This window comes from Osmia lignaria, chromosome 14, assembly GCF_051020975.1.
Source record: "Osmia lignaria lignaria isolate PbOS001 chromosome 14, iyOsmLign1, whole genome shotgun sequence".
Classification (NCBI taxonomy): Eukaryota; Metazoa; Arthropoda; class Insecta; order Hymenoptera; family Megachilidae; genus Osmia; species Osmia lignaria.
Genome location: NC_135045.1, coordinates 13,541,318 through 13,558,650, shown reverse-complemented (window position 1 = coordinate 13,558,650; position 17,333 = coordinate 13,541,318). Strand labels below are relative to the sequence as shown.

At 32.0% G+C, this 17,333-nt stretch overlaps 1 protein-coding gene across 2 annotated transcripts in view; it reads left to right on the top strand.

Annotated features, from left to right (window-relative positions):
* The window catches only part of acj6 (abnormal chemosensory protein 6), a 71,564-nt gene that overhangs the window by 38,241 nt on the left and 15,990 nt on the right, over positions 1-17,333 (top strand). For both annotated transcript variants that reach the window (XM_034338275.2, XM_034338274.2), the window contains exon 2: positions 6,481-6,537. In XM_034338275.2, coding sequence (XP_034194166.1) covers positions 6,481-6,537 — 57 coding nt within the window. The remainder of the gene's footprint in view (positions 1-6,480; positions 6,538-17,333) is intronic.

Here is a 17,333-nt window from a genome sequence, read left to right as displayed (position 1 = left end):
TTGTTTATTTGAAAGACTTACCTAAAGTGAAATTCTTTAATTTTGCAGATTTTTAACTTTGTATCTTTTATAATATCATTAATAATGAAATGTACAGTTCATTTATTGTACAACGAAAGGTTATGATACACTAATGTGTAACGTAATGAATTTAATTGAAAGTATGATAAATATACACATAAATAACAATATTATAAGCGACACTAATACATTTCAGTGATATTTAAGAATTGCGCTTATTAATTTGTAACGTTCTTTAATTATTATTAAATTACTGAAAGAATTGTTGAGATTGTTAATTTCTCCGCTGCAAGTGTATTTTCTTACAAATACTTTGACAATTCATGAAAATTCATTTTCGACTTAATCTTTAACTATTGTCTTTTCAAAAAATAATTACAAAAGAAAACATTAGACAATAAAGAGGCATTGAAAAAGTATTAAAAATATACAGGTGAATAATGGATATGGGTTTAATTAATAAAACAGTGTCTATAATAAAGTTTTATTTGATAACGCAAAGAAAGCACGCCTTAGACATGCTAAAGATGCAACTCGGCTGACTCTTCGAGGAAGAACGATGAGGTGCCAGACGCTCTTATCTGTTCTTATAAACAAAGTTCAAAAATTGGGAACATGATAGGATTTTTAGAAGAATATTAATTAAGACATTCCAAGACTAATAATAGATTATTTTTGCCTCTATACTCTCTGATAAATCCAACAGAATATACTTTCTAACAAATGAAATTCTATCTCCAAAGCTAAGTTAAAACGTTCACCAAAGGTGTTAGAAAGGAAATCTCATACAATGAAGAGTTATTAAAATAAATATGTTATTTGACAAATGGAGCATAATATTCGAAACCAGGTGAAAATATCCACAAAAAAGTAATTCAAATAATTTCATATTTTCCCATGAACCAGCAACGAGTTTGATTATATCAAAATATTCCATGCATCCAGAGAGCCTGGAAGCCGTCTCGAACATGCATGCATACATAGGTCGATCGATCGGCAGAGCGATCCACGGTGCCCTGCACAATTTGCGAAACGGAATTTTGCGGTTGATTTACAATCGGCCGGGCACAGAGCTTCTCTGATAATCAAACGGGAGTTTCCGATTGGATTTGTAGGATGCGCTCGCGTTTGTCTGGTTGTGTAGAGCGCAGCGATGCGACGCACCGCATCCATGCACCAGTTATGCCGAATCGAGGATACCAAGGAAAATCAATTAGCCGGGCAAACTGTTTCGACTGTGACTGTTTGCTCGCTCGAGAATCGGCAATGTATTTTCCTCCCGAAACCTGGATGCATATCCTGCACGTTAACTGGTGTGCGTGCACACACTATATATTTGCTACCAATGCATTAATACCTTACACATATCCAGATACCCTTGTAACGTTGATAGTACCTTGTACCTACGAGAATTCGAAGTGGTTTGGAAAATTGAAATGCTTGCAACGGAGTGGATCTAGTGTTGTTCAGTGAAGTAGTCGCACTGAAAATACATATAGCTAAAAGCCGATTTTGAAAATTTCACCAAAACTTTGAAATTATTATACTGTTACGTTACGTCGTCGTCGTCGTTGTTACGTCTGTCGCCTGTGCGAGACGACGACGTAACGTAAAAAGAAAAAAGAAATTAAATATGTGTTTAGTTGCGCGGTTGAATAGGTATCGCTGCCACCAATCCCAGTCGCGTATGACGAGTCTGAGCGCGTTCGTGCCTCCGCTCTCTATGACTAGAACAATTTAAAATATTTGACAGTAGACCTTTTAGTCTACTGCGGGTTTGGTGATGCTCTGGTCCCATACGGGTCCATCTTCGAAATCGTATAGTGTTGATATGCGTGAAAAATATGAAATATGTGAAAGTATTTGGTAATTTGAAAGAATGAAATAATTTAATGGTAACCGTTTGTATAATTCGAAAAGAAAATAGATGGCGAAACAATGTAAATGTTGATGTAACAGAAATGATCAGCAAAAACTATATTTATGAATACGAAACTTCGTTAGAACGAGGGAACGACCTGAATGGAAAATACTTCCGAGACGAACGTCTTGCAGGTCGTCCCTGATCAAACGATGAAAATAGTAAGGAACGATCAAAATGAGAAAATTTCCATGACCGAGACCGTCTTACAGATTGCCCATTTTACCTGTTTATGAGATCCAGATCGTCGCAATGAAAGAATTTGAAATAGACAAACTCATCGTAATAGATGCTATAATTTTATATACGTAATATATGCTTGTGTTGTTCGCTGGTGGTTGTCTGGAGTCTGAAAAACAAGGAGAATGAAAATGCCTGCTGCACATACAGTTGTCGCGCCGATATTAAGATATTACGAGATATAACGAATTACATATACGAATTAACGAATTAAACACGACCGCGACCGGATCTTTAATACGTTTAAAATCGATTTTAAGATAAAACAAAAGAAAAGATAGAAGAAGAATTTAATGTGCGAAGATTTAACGTGTGCGTCTGATTGTGAGTCTTTGCCGCGAAACCGAATAATCTAATAATTCACGACACTATCTTCGATGCAAAGAACTTGCCGAGCAATTAGATACCCGAATTTACACGACACTCTTTCTCTACGACACACGGGCTCAACGTCATGTACCTCGCAACGATTGTTCGACGAAGAATGCAATTTCGGGATCGCGACGTTTTTCTATCTCTTATAACTACGCAGTTCGGTTGAGTGCAACGACGATTTCAAGGAAGGATATACATACATACATACCTAAATACTGTTTGAAATAAATGGATAAATACCGAAATTCCACTAACTATTGTAAAATTTACAACGCAAAACTCTTCCTTGTGCTCCTCACATGGGAACGAAATCCAAATGCAAAACACTGATGAGGAACACAGGGTCGGTGAAATGTTGTGAGGAATAAATAAATTTTGAAAAATACGCTGGGATGTAACAATACTATTCCCCTTTCTAATTAGTAATTCAATACGCCGCTAATTATGAAAGTGGTATAAGTTGAAGAAAGAAATTTACGATTTGATCCATGTAGGTACTGTTAATAATTATTACTGAAAATACTGTTATCGGTTAATTAACGAAACTGTAAATTTTCTTCAAATTTCATTTACTATTCTGGATTGTTATCGAAAAATTAAATTGACAAACAACAGACAAAACCTTTAAAGAAAGAAAAATGCGCACCCACGCCACGGCTTAAATCAATCCAAAACAATGTACACACACAACTCTATGGCAACTTGTGCGTACATATCATAGATGTTACCCTAGGTTTGTATTTACACTCGATACAGTGTGTACAGCTTCCGGCGAAGCAAACGCAATGTGCCTCCATACTAACAGGCGTCCATGCTTGCCTATCGGCACATTGATTGATAATGCACTGCGAAAGGTTCGGTCATAGTACTACATACACGTGCGTGAACACAAAGCGCGGTTGATAGGGGTACGTCGTTTAAAATTGGAGAAACAATCATTTTGATCCCAACCATTTCCTATAGATATTGTGAACAACATTGTGAACTACGCACTTATCCGGTTTCGAATATGCATCAGAAAGATGTAATATTGGAAATAAATAAATATATAACAAAACTTGTTTTCAGGATATGTTTGTATGAAGGGACAATGCATATCTATTTCCAAAGAATAAAAGCTATTGAAGCACTTCTGACGACTAAAAATAATTTTCTATTCAAAATCATAAATGGCTAAGGCTCATGTCCATAATTATTACAGTCTATTTATTTTAAACTCTTTCAGGAAACGAAAATTGTACGTTTTTTAAAAAGAAAAAAGATAACGAAACCTTTATAAATTACATCTTTGACTGTGAACACTTTGACTGTGTATGTACATACATACGACAACCTATCAAATAACTGAGTATCAAGGACTATGTTTCATTTATTTTGAATAAAGCAAAGTTTTAATTTAGCAACGTCGGATCGTAAAATAGTGATGGTTTCCTTTTAAAACGCTTTGCAGTCAAAGGGTAAATGAAAACTATCATTGAAGAAAAATGAATCATTCATGTTAGTTGTGAATCTTATAATAATCACTGCCACTGATCGAACTCAGAATTGGCCGACACTTTAATGAGAACGAGATTGAATTACCCAGTTCTGCACGAATCCTAAAATGATTCATTTAATTTGTGACGCCGGCGTCGCGTCGCGTCGCCGGGATGGCCCGATTCTGTCGATCTTAGCGGCGCGCTTTAAATATACATAATTACGCGATTGCTGGGAATAAAATATGCAAGCCAGATGAATATTAAGTTTCGTTGACAGATACAGCGCGCCGCGCCGCGCCGCGCCGGTACGATGTGCATGAATTTCTGTCCAGTGGTGAACTGTGGTTCAACCGCTGAATGGATCATCAGCTGGTATTATAAAAATTTTGTTGATCACTGTTGTATTTGATGCACTGAAATACGTTGTTACTGTCTGAAATTTATAACGATCAATGAAATAAAAAAAATGAGACTTCTTATATGTATAATAACAGAACAATAGGTATATTAGATTGTTAGATCAAAAATCTAACAAGCTTTAGTGACACAATAGTATCGTAAAAAAAATCATACTCATTCTGTATCAATTTGAAGCTTAAAATTACTGAAAATTATTATATAAACATTTCATCGATATTCTTAGTATATTATAAAATAGCTAGGTGCCAATTGCAGCAAACAGTGATTGATTTTGAAATATACAAAGCCTGATACGATTTGATGACATAATACAATAGTATTGCAAAATAGCACTTATGATACATAAATTTAAAGCTTGAAGTTTAAAGTTTCACTAATTTTTTGAATACAAAATGATTGGTGACCAGTTATAATAAACGATGATCAGTTAATAAAAAAAAAAATCTACAGATTATGATACGATACAACGGCCAGACGATTCTGTGGCAAGTATAGGCAAATAGTATAGAAACATTTGTGAAAAGTTTATATACCTAATCATCCACAGTAAATTACACTGTCCAACAAATTTTAACTTCTTTTTTTTGTGTTCCGATCCCCACTAGGTGATTCTTATAGTGTTTTATACGATGGTTTGATTACGAATCTGAAAACTAGATAGAACAGATTTTTACCTTAAAAAACCACCCGGAGAAAGTTGCAACATCGATTTTTTTATCAAGCCAGAAAGCGAAATAGCTCCGCGGGAGACCAAGTACCGACAGTGATGCTCCGCGTCAGGACGGTTACTCGGCGTCCCAGCTAATGCAGCTGCTTTAAGCGGTAATATAGGCGGGACGCTTAGCAACCGTCCTGACGCGGAGCATCACTGTCGGTACTTCGTCTCCCGCGGAACTATTTCGCTTTCTGGCTTGATAAAAAAATCAATATTGCAACATTCTTCGGGTGGTTTTTCAAAATAAAACGATTTTACGCTGAACCTCTACTTTTTCAGAGAAATTGAAAAATATCCTAAAAAGTTGGTGCCAAATCGAGGTCCCTCCGCGTTCAATGATCGTTTAAACATACTTAAACACTTATAATGTATTAAAGATAGGTATCGTTGTATTCAGGAAAGTTTACAGAATCTTTTAGTATAAATAGAATTTCAATATCTTTTACAATTACGTCAGAAAATTTGTTTAAATCTGAAAAATATGTTTTTTTTTCAAAATCAACATTCTCAAAACCTGTAGGTGTAGGAGCAAAACGGTTTGCAGATTCGTAATCAGCGTACAAAACGCTATAAGAATCATCTAGTGGGGATCGGAACATAAAAGAAAAGTTAAGATTCGTTAGGCAGTGTTATAGACTTCAGTTTGATATTTCCATTGGTGTTATTTTGTAACAGTTTTATGTCATCAAATTATCATATTAATTTATATTATCAAAACTCTTTTTTTTTTTTTTGCTTTATATAAACAAAGTTTTTTAATAAATTCTATACAAAATATTGGTTGTAAATTATTGTTCATGTGAAAATATGTTTTCGAGTTTTAAAACATCAATTATGTTTGCACTTCCGCTTCTAGAATATCAGTGAACAGGAAACTGCAATTTGCTTATGATTCTTTAAAAATGCAATCTATAAATATGAGATCTGTACCTTAAATTACCAGAATCTTTATTCGAAATCCAAACGATAATTAAGTTTCTAAGTAACTAAAATAAACAACTCTATGGAGATATTTAATCTTATTTTACATTTAACCGTGTAATGAAACATAATAAAAGACATTCAAAATTGTATATAATCAATTTGTGTTTTTTTTACTTTAGTTAATATACCTACCTGACACAAAAAGAAACAGAAATATAAAGAATTGTATCAGCCTCTAAAACTAATAAATATATTAATGAAACTTCATTTTCATGCTTCGTAGACATGATTGAAAAAAATATCCGAAAGAAATTGATATACATATAATAATATGAAAGTACCGGAGAAAATGAAACAGTTAAACATTGAAAGTTTTCTTTTTCCAGAGTCGTATATTGGAAGATGCCTCCATTATGTGCAACTCCTGGTCACCAAGGCATAACGTGAGTACATTATAATATTATTATTCCTTTTTAACTATCGTATCCATTCCAAGTCGATTTTAAATTGGAAAGGAACGAATACTTCTAAATTCATATTCAACCAATGTTTAAACCAAATAATGTTCAATGGTCAATTACAATAGAAATATCAGAAGTAATGTTTTATGCTATTGTCATATTTTATGTTATTTATCAACGACAAAAATGACTATAAGTATTAGTAAAAAAGAATAGAATGGAAGGTATACATTAGTAATTACTAATTTGAATAATTATAATTAATGGAATGGGCTAAGAGTTATGCTAAACATGAAATATCTTATCTCTTTTTATGCATTGTGATTACACTTGTCTTGAATAATTTTCAAATATTCCACTTCACAGAAAATATCTACAGAATCATATGTATGAACTTCCCCTAAAATGTTTCGTATTTTTATATTTCATTCATGTCTCAGGACTATATTACTCAGGTATATTTACTTAAAAAATATCACAAAACTTTAATCTAAACGAGCATGAAAATTTTTCATATCAGAACGAAATTAAATTTAAATAAAGAATACAATGCGCTCCTCATAATCAAAAGCAACAATTTTTAAGTTAAAACTGAACAATGCACAATGTATAATAAAGTTTGAAATAGAAGGAAGCCAGGATAAGCGTTGATGAAAGTAAAATAGAATAATAGGATATTTAGAAAAGCCAGTTAAGCTGGGAAAAGGTGGGGCAGAGGAACACCAAGACAAGTCCGGGAAAAAAGGGAAAAGAGAATAACTCCGAAACTCTGTTGCTTTATACGAAGTGCCCCATAATATTTATGCTATACGAAGCCACGTAGTTACGGTGGCTTGGCTGACATAAACTCGCTAACTCGTGGTTACGATTATGGCCAGTGGTAAATTGATTATTTAGATATACGATGAGCTGATGCGAAATAGTTTGAGTACCGTAAAAAAGAAAAGAAAAAAAAACAGCTATGCGCTGCTTATGTTAGCAGCGAATGCAGCAAACGCTTGTAACTATACATATGTACTTACCGTTTGATAATTGGTTAATACCCTTTCTGTGAATTTATTATCAAACCGCAAAATGCAAATCCATATTTCCATGGAAAATTAGTAATAAACTAGGATCTGTATAGAAATTTGCTTTATGTTTTGGTGAATTTTGAACAGGTGTGTTTTATTTTGTGACATTTTTTACAATTTATTCATTTCGTTATTTTGAAAAATTCATTTCGATTGAAAATTATAAAATTAAATTTTGCTGTCTCCTTTTTTCTTAACTCTAAAAAGACAGAGCATTATAGCAGTTAGGTATTCATTTCTAATGCTATTTTCTTTAATAATAGCTTTAATGAACTAAAACATTTTTTTAGGACTGATTTTAAATAATAATTAAAATGAAATAATTTTCTGAAAAGTTTCTAGATGAGCGAAATAAAATGTTTTCAATATTATTTAGCTCAAGGGTTAGAGAAGCACGTCTCCTTAGGCTTTTTAGATAAAATAAAACTATTTTCTTTATTTATTATTGTGTTAATTATTTGATATTGAAGGCCGTTGTTAATTCGATTTTCTTGAAATATAAAATATATCCTGTTTCATAGATTCTTGAATGAATATTAAACCACAATTGGCTTAAAATTTAATACTTGTAGTGTAAGAAAAGCAATAGCTAGACGTAGTTGTATAAGTTTCTGAATGTGTTTGAAAAATATAAGCAACAACTGGCGTTAAACGCAAACTCATTTTTAAATAGAAAATAAATTGATAAAATAAGTGGATGACAAATGGAAAATAAATTAACATATAAAATCAATCTTTACCTCGACAAAAACACCATAATAATTTCTGTAATTTAAAATCAATATATTTGAAATCTATGAATTCAAAATAATAATAAAATACAACTGTGATTCATAAAAAGTGTAATGGTAAGCATTCTGCACAAAACTATATTTTGTTTCTTCACGTTTCATACTCAAACATTGAACAAAATAACAATTTATATTTAAATTGCATATTTATGTTTTATGCGTGTGTGTTCGATTATGTTTTTCACTATATTTTATACCACAATTCTAGGCATCACGATATTACAATTTCCGCCGATTCGTTGCATGATAATTTAAAACACGAGCCGACGTTTTGCAATTCGTCATTAATAATAGATCGTTAACCGTGTTATCCAATAAACGGCATCAATAATTAGCAGATGGCGTCGAACGAACTCCCGGTGGCGCGGCGACTGGTTAAGTTTCACGGCAGACAGAGCAGGAGAATTTCTAACGGGGTAAAATATCGAACAAGATACAAATTTGGATCGTTTCTAAATCGATGGCGCCGTCGCCGGGGGATCGACTACTGTCTGTGTCACAAGTGAAACCGAATTTGATCATGGCAGCAGAGCCGCGCGACGCGACGCGACGGAGTGAATATTCTCGTTACTCTAGACAGCAGCTACTCCGCCATGCAAGTGATAATTCGTACAGTCTGCTCATTTTCGTGTCAGATGTCAGATTTTCTCGAAGGATTTATTTATTCATGCGTCAGACTGTCTTGCAATGTAGGTTATCGGACAGAAATAACGTAATTGTCCCAATTTGCGATATCCGTTGGCCGTCGGTCCGGGAAAGGTTCTCCTTTTAGATTCCAGTTAACCATAGTTTTAATCGAGTGTTCGATTCCTAATGTATTTTCAGTTTAATTCTTGACGTATAGCAGTTTTTACTTTCTTCAAAGACACAACATATGGAGTTCACCTCCTCATAACCAGAAATTTTATCTTGAATAATGCAGGGTCTTTCAATAAGAGCGATAGATCTTTCATTTGTCACAGCCGCCATGTTTGTTATTCAATTATAAGAGTCACGTGAATAGACAAGTCGTCATGAATAGATACTCACAGTTGCTCAACGCGTTGAAATTATTAAAATTTATTATCAAAGTTCTTATTCAATTCGAGAAACCTTTCGTGCATTTCGTTCAATACATATATGGTCAACATAATCAACCAACAGAACTGACAATTCATCATCTGGTACAGAAATTCGAAGCCACTGGCTCAATTGTTGATCAACACATTTCGAGACGTCAATGTAGTGCAAGAAGTGAAGAAAATATTGCGACTGTAAGGGAAAGTGTTACTGACAATCCAAACTTATTGATTTCATGACGTTTTCAACGATTAGACATTTCTCAGACTTCTGTATGGCGAATTTTGCATAGAGATTTCGGTCTTCATCCTTACAAGATTCAGTTAACTCAAGAACTGAAGCCTACTTGAAACCATCGCATGCGTCGTGAATTTGCTGATTGTGCTTTAGACCGTATGGAAACTGATCCTTATTTCGCCACAAAAATCATTTTCAGTGACGAAGCTCACTTTTGGATTGATGGCTTTGCCAATAAACAAAATTGCCGAATTTGGAGAGATGATAATCCTCGATCAGTAGTTGAGCGATCATTGTACCCAAAGAAAGATACTAATTTGTGTGATTTTTATACTGGTGGAGTAATTGGCCCTTGTTTTTTTCGAAATAAAGGAAGTGTAACTGTAACTGTTACTGGTAAGCGTTACCGTTCGATGATTTCATCATCCTTTTGGCGTTAATTGGATGGATTTGATTTGTTTGAAATATGATTTCAACAAGATGGTGCTCCACATGCCACACTTCTGTTGCAAGTATTGCTTTATTGAAATCGAAATTCAACGATAGGATTATATCGAGAAATACGGCTGTCAACTGACCGCCAAGATCTTGTGACTTAACGCCATTAAACGTTATTCCTCTTGTTTATTCCAACAAATCACAAACTATTGATAATCTTAAAACAAACATAATTCGTGTTATCGGTGAAATACGACTTGATTTATGTGCCAGAGTCATCGAAAATTGGGTTTGTCGTATTAACTCCACCAAATACAATCATGGAGGTCATTTATATGATATTGTATTTCATGTATAGTGCAATCGAATACACTTTAAAATAAAGCAATGAATACTAGATTATCTACCGTATTTTTCGCTTTACATGTTTCAATTCAACGTTCAATCGCTCTTATTGAAAGACCTTGTACATCAATTAATGTTTGTAGTTTTTTAATAGAGAAGAATTTCGTTAACAATAAGAAATTTATTATTGATTAGTTTTATAATATTAATAGAAAAATTCACCGAGTGTCCTCTTTTTAAGCCTAGCAAGAATCGTAAAATTGCTTACGTCATCGAGTACAAGAAAAATGAATGGTTCTGACAAGTATTCAAAAAGTATAATGAATAATGATATATAGGTAGATGTGCAAGATGCATTTGATTTGTCTAACCGCTCCAGAGTTAATTCACATTTCCACGAAACATGGTTCTAAGATTATCTGCGTGTTAATAAAGGAATATCTAATATATATTAGTTTATTAATAATTGATTTCTTAATGCATAACTGATGGTATTTTATGTACCAATTATTATTAAGTCTTTTACCTCTTGTATGTATAAATTGATATTACTTTTAATACTTCAGCGATTGATGTATTGAAATGAATGGAATAACCACAGTTCCTTTTATATTTTTTATTCACTCCCGTTAAATTCTTTACCGCTGCTATTTTAAAGCTCGGACTTGTTTCCAATTGTTGAACCGTAATGGAAAACAGAACTGCGCTCATTATATAGTCATGAGTGTGTATGTTGCGTTCGATTGCATCGAATTGTACCCTAGCCACTTTAGTATTTGTGTGTATGTATTTCATTTATGCAGTTTAGTTCATTCTGACAATGGCGGTTTACTGTTTTTTCAATTTCGAAGATTTTGCATAATAGATAAAAGTGGATTGTATCATGGAATGACGAATTGCATGGTGAAAAATTTTGACGAATGTGTGCTGTATCTCTGTCAGTCACCGGGGAATTACGAAGATTATATTTTTCGTTGTATCACAATCGAAACGCGTCTCGATTGCCTTCCAGATGATTGCGAAACTAGGATATATTTCAAACCTTGTTTCACCAAACCGATGTACAATTTCGAAATAAGATAAAAACTTTGTTCATTTCTGTAGTTTACTTTTATTCTTTTTCTTTTCTTTACCATTACAATGACATTACAGTGCATTTAGAAAACAAAATTAATAAAACTACTCATACTGATGTGTGTTCACAACATAATAAACTTGTTTTACATTTTTTGTCAAATTATAATGTTTAAAATGATTGACATTTATATAAGAAGTTATTAAAGTTAAAACATGTTTCTGTTAATATACAACAGTGAATATATAATGAATTGTTAACTTAACTAAAACATGTTTATGACGGCTGAGAAAAGATACACACAAAATAATGTTTCTTTCTTTTAATGTGAATAATAAAAATGATATTATTTGTTTTGTAATAGGACCTTGTCAATTATGACCGTTCTAATATTGATAGACGTCAGTATAAATAGAAGTTATTATATAAAGAAACTAGTTTGCTAAAATACTAAAATTGATAAAAATGTTTTTTTATGAGATTTTAAATAAATTATTTACATTATTTTGTATTTTCAAATAAATACTTAGATTTGTTATCATATCATCGGTTTAGAAAAATAATGACACAATGACAGAAAAGTCATTTTTCAGGAAATGAAAAAGACCAATTATTTTTTAGTTTTACATACTTATAATTAAACAATGAATTTTTATGTTGTACTACGCACAAATATTATAATGTACTTACACACTTATGTACTCCTAATTCTCCCTTTGTTTAATGATGTCTTTCTTCTTCTAAAATAGAAAACTGACATTTCAAGCACACTTCTGTAATTATGCAATGCTTGCATTAGAAGAATTAGGTGTTCCTGAGAACAACGACGCATTTAACTAAAAATTTGCAATTTTTAAGTTATGTCATTGGTCTTTTGAAGTAGCGATATATTTCGGTTCGGTTAATAGCGTAAAATACAAAAAAAAAACACTGCCCTCTTTTAAATATTTCAACAATTCTAATCATTTTTTAAGGAACTGATGAAATTTGAATAAGTATTCTATGATAATTGAATAACAGTCATTATAAAATAATACATCAAATAAAATATTTCCCTAAGAGGCTTAAAATCGTTTTAATTTATGTTGTAATCGTTTACAATGAAAGAATTATTATTAAGTGAGAGGTTTGTTAAACGAAGGAGCAAGTAGATTTAGTAGGTGGTATCGTGTACTACATTACGAGCTTAATCATTCCCGTCTTCTTGCGAACAAGCTCCGAGCAGATAAATTATACAGACGGCTTGGTAGGGCGCGATAATTCAATTGTAATTGGCTAATCTTTAACGTTTCGTAGCTGGAAGAGGTATTTAACGGCTGGGTTGGCCGCAGGCAGCTCGGAAAAATGACTCTATTAACCACGGGGACCTACCGAATCGAGTTCGAAGGGGGACCCTGTAGAAACTTTGCTAAACAACTGCACGAGGTACTAACTACATGACTAACAAGAGCAATCTGTATCCGTTGCGAGGCATTGCCGTCACTTTTCTCATCTCTGCCCTTTCCCGTCGAATTAACTCTTGGAAAAACTATCCTACTCGCATATACAGGGTGTTTTTCGAAATAGAAGCTGGAACTGTAATATTTATTTATTTATTTATTTATGTTAGTATAATACTAACAATAAGCGATTATATTATAATAATTGTACAACGTTTTCAAATAAATCTGAAACGAAAGGTCAGTATAACGAATAACAAGATTTGAAAACGCAAAATTTAGAATAATTTGTTTTTTAAATTAAGATTGCTTGCAAAAATTCCTACACAGTCATATACATTTTTGTTTGATTTATACACTCGTGAACAGAAAGATCTTATTCTAAGTATTGAAGGTGGTATATTTTCTGATGATAGGTTCCCGTAGACGAGAAAAAATTGCCTTAAACTAGCAAGCTTTCTACCACTCTTCAAGAAAGGAGCCAATTTAGAATTTATTATCCTGTTAATTCTCGTTTAGGTAAAGCATTCGTCTGCACGAATAATAGTTTTCCGTCACGTAACACATGGGTTGGGTACACTCTAACTTGAAAAGAATAGGGGTAGATTCTATTGTAGGAATACATCCGATTTCAATGTGATTTTTAAGCATGTAATTAGAGAAAACTATCAAACCTACTAAACTGACGTTTTGCATGTATACTTATACATATCTAAAGTAGTAACACAAATTTTTGTAAGACATTTTATTAACAATTGCAGAAGTTATAAATATGTCACGAAATACCTGATAAACACATTGATTACCACAGTGAAAATGACTACATACTACATACATATATTTCTTAAATTAAGTTTTCCATTTGCTACCATTTGCATATCTGTATCTATACGTATAATATAATTTTAATGCTATTTAAGCATTTTTTTTAGTTGATGTGTTTAATTCTTTAACTTAATACATTAAACGTAAATCAAATAATTTTACTCGATTGTAAATTTTATTTGCAATGTAAACCATAGAATTACATTTAAAATTTCTGCTATATTAGACGATTAAAGCCGTCCTTAGTATCGCAGGAATTAAGAACACTCATTCGCTACTATTTCTCATAAATCTAAAAGAAAATAATATTGTAATACAAACATTCTTATTTTTTCCTTATATTTTTTTTCTTTGTTTTAAAGCTATTCTAAAGTTTTTTCAATCAACTGCAGAAAATAATACATTCTTTATAGAATTATAAACGGAATACTCGGTAAGCGGCAATAGCACGGTAAAAAGAAAGAAAAATACAGAGAGGAAAACTTGAAAATTAGAAAAGAGCGACGGTAGTTCAGCAACCTACAGACAAGGCAGTATGTACACGTACTCGACGAAGACACGAGGATTTCATAAATAATCGAAGCGTTGAAGCACGGCGGTGGTTTTCACATGAAACATTGATCGGCCGATGCGGACATTACAGTTTATAATGAAACAAGTGGATAGCGAATCGTTTTTACCCTCTCCTTTATCAACGAAACTGTTCGTATTTCAATAAATATCGCGATAAAACAAATTCTTCTTCAGTGTAAATTTGTGATACGTTTAATGATTTACAAATTCAATAAAAATATCTATGCTGCATAAACAAATATATGATAATGATGATGATGATGATGCTTCTTTGCATAACATATATTAGTGTATTTATTGTGTATTTACAGGGTGTATTGGGTTTTTGTGAAAAAATATAAAAATATTACTTCCCCATTAAATTAGAACCTCTTATCGTTAGTATTTTCAACATTGTTCATTTGCTTGGCAATTATAAGTAAGACTGATTAAAGCCATTGAAAGATCAATATATTAATAACCAGTAATATAAATAAATAATTTCTATATTTTTGAAACTTCTTAGAAATACAAAATTAAAATATCATTTCAAATAGCTATTATTTATTTTAATTACAAATAAAATTTGCAAATGTGTATTAGTTCATAGTATATAGCATACAAATTATTACACTGCGAAATTCTTGAAAATTTTACTATGTTTCAATAATAATATTGAAAATACCTTTTTCTTACTATTTTCCACGTATACAAATAAAAAATTGGCTTTAACCATTTGTTTATAACTTTATAATAAAACATTTCTTGTCACTCTTTGTATAACATATTTTTATTTTGTTATTTTTAGCTACACAATGTACTTCTGTATTTTGTGAAAAAACACTCAGAACACTCTATATGTATATCTGGGTATAAATATATCATATAAAATGTTTCGATAAGTTACGGTAACGAGTAGACACGGATCGAATGGAAAACTGTTCAATTTTCCATGAATTACAGGATATTTCGAAAACGTTTAATGTTTGACTTACACTGTTTTCCATTACCGAATGAGAAACGATCCGACGATGGGAATTGATTGCAATGGGTTCATACAATTTTGATGAAATCCTATGCCACAGAGGATTCCAGTTAAATTGTTTTGACAATGAATCTACCTTTATCGATATTTAATAAAGCAACGGACACACTTTCCTAGTGATGCGAAGAAGAGAAATCGATACTGCTGTTTCAGGCCGTTCTATTTTTGAGGATCGTCACCAGGAAACTGACATTGATTAACACATAAAAAACGCGTAATTTTTGTACCATGAAAAATTAAAAACTATAAAGTATACTTCGATTTTCAATGATTTTTAGTTATGTTAAATAAATGATATCCATAAGTGTACGAATTCATAAGAAAATGTATTTATTCTAACCTTTGTGCATAAGTTTCACGCGATTTGATGATTTGAAAGCAATGTAAAATAATATTTATATTATATAGATTTAAAGCTTGAACTTTACTTGAAATGATGATATAAGCGTTTCATTAATATTCTTATTAGGAAATGTCTGGTTAATAGTTACAGCAATCAATGACAGACTTCAATACACACAAAGTGATGACATAAAAGTATTTTAAAACATCACTTATGACACATTAATTTGAAACTTAAAGTTTGGTGAAAATCACTGCACAAATATTTTTCATTAATATTCTGAATACAAAATAATTGGTGGCCGGTTATAATAAACAATGACCATTTTTATAACATAGAAAGTTCGACACGATTTAATGATTCAACACTGTCAGAAAGAAGCGCATTTACTTATATTATACCAATCTGAAGCTCAATCCTTGAACACCGGAGTCTGGATCAATCGACACCTAAACTTATAAAACACTAAAGTTAAATGTATATTTTTTAAATGAAAGAGTTTCATATATTGGAAGAATAATTTTTGGGGCAAAAGTGTATTTAGAAACTGAAAATAATATGAATATAAAATTAAATTAAAATTGGGACTTTCTCTCTATGGTCCGCCCTCCGAGGGTTAAAGTTTTTTAGATATTTTAACTGAAAACTAACAATATGAGCTTCTTATTAATATCTTTAACATTAACTATCTTATCGTTAGTGTGTATTAAACGCAGTAATCAATAGGACTATTCTTTGACAAGAAGGCAGTTTATATTAAAAATATTTATGTAATGCTTATGTTCTACTACTCTTCAGTAAATTTTAAGCTTCAGTTTGATATACCATAGCTTAGGAATATGCGGAAGCTCGACCATTTCGAGTAACCGATACTCGGGTCGAGTCTGCATTGTTCGAGTCCGGTTGCACAGTGGTTCGGTTTTTGGAAAAGCTGGTAAAAATCCATAATTTTATGCGACCTTCATAAAAATCATTATTTTCAAATATCACTAAGTTCAAATATGTTGTTAAAAATCTAAGATATAAATGGAGAATCAAATACCATTGATACAAACATTGTTTTTAACTTAATTTTAAGTTAATCTCGATATCTCACTTGCAAAAATTTATGCAATTTGTTATTGTTAATAACTATTGTTATAACTTGTATGGAACTTGTTATCGTTAAAAACTATCGTTATTGCAATTAACCGATAAGAACGGTAAACCACCTTAAGGCATCCTACAAATACTGCTCGTTCCACTAAAAAGTATGAAATAAAATAATTTTTAACAAAAAATACAACCGACCTCGAAATGCACTAAAAAGCATGAAATAATTTCTATTTCGTTTATACAAATACCCAACAGCTATTAACAAAACCTATTTACTCGTTAAATAGTATACTAAATACATTTCAAGCTTTTCGGAGGCGGCGCAAAATTAAAAATACCCGAATATACGATGCTGCCAATAATGATTTGATAGGTTGCCGACGTCTGAACTAGAATCTTCCTAGTAGAAGAAAAGTTTTTAATTTTGCACCGCCTCCGAAAAGGTTGAAATGTATTTAGTA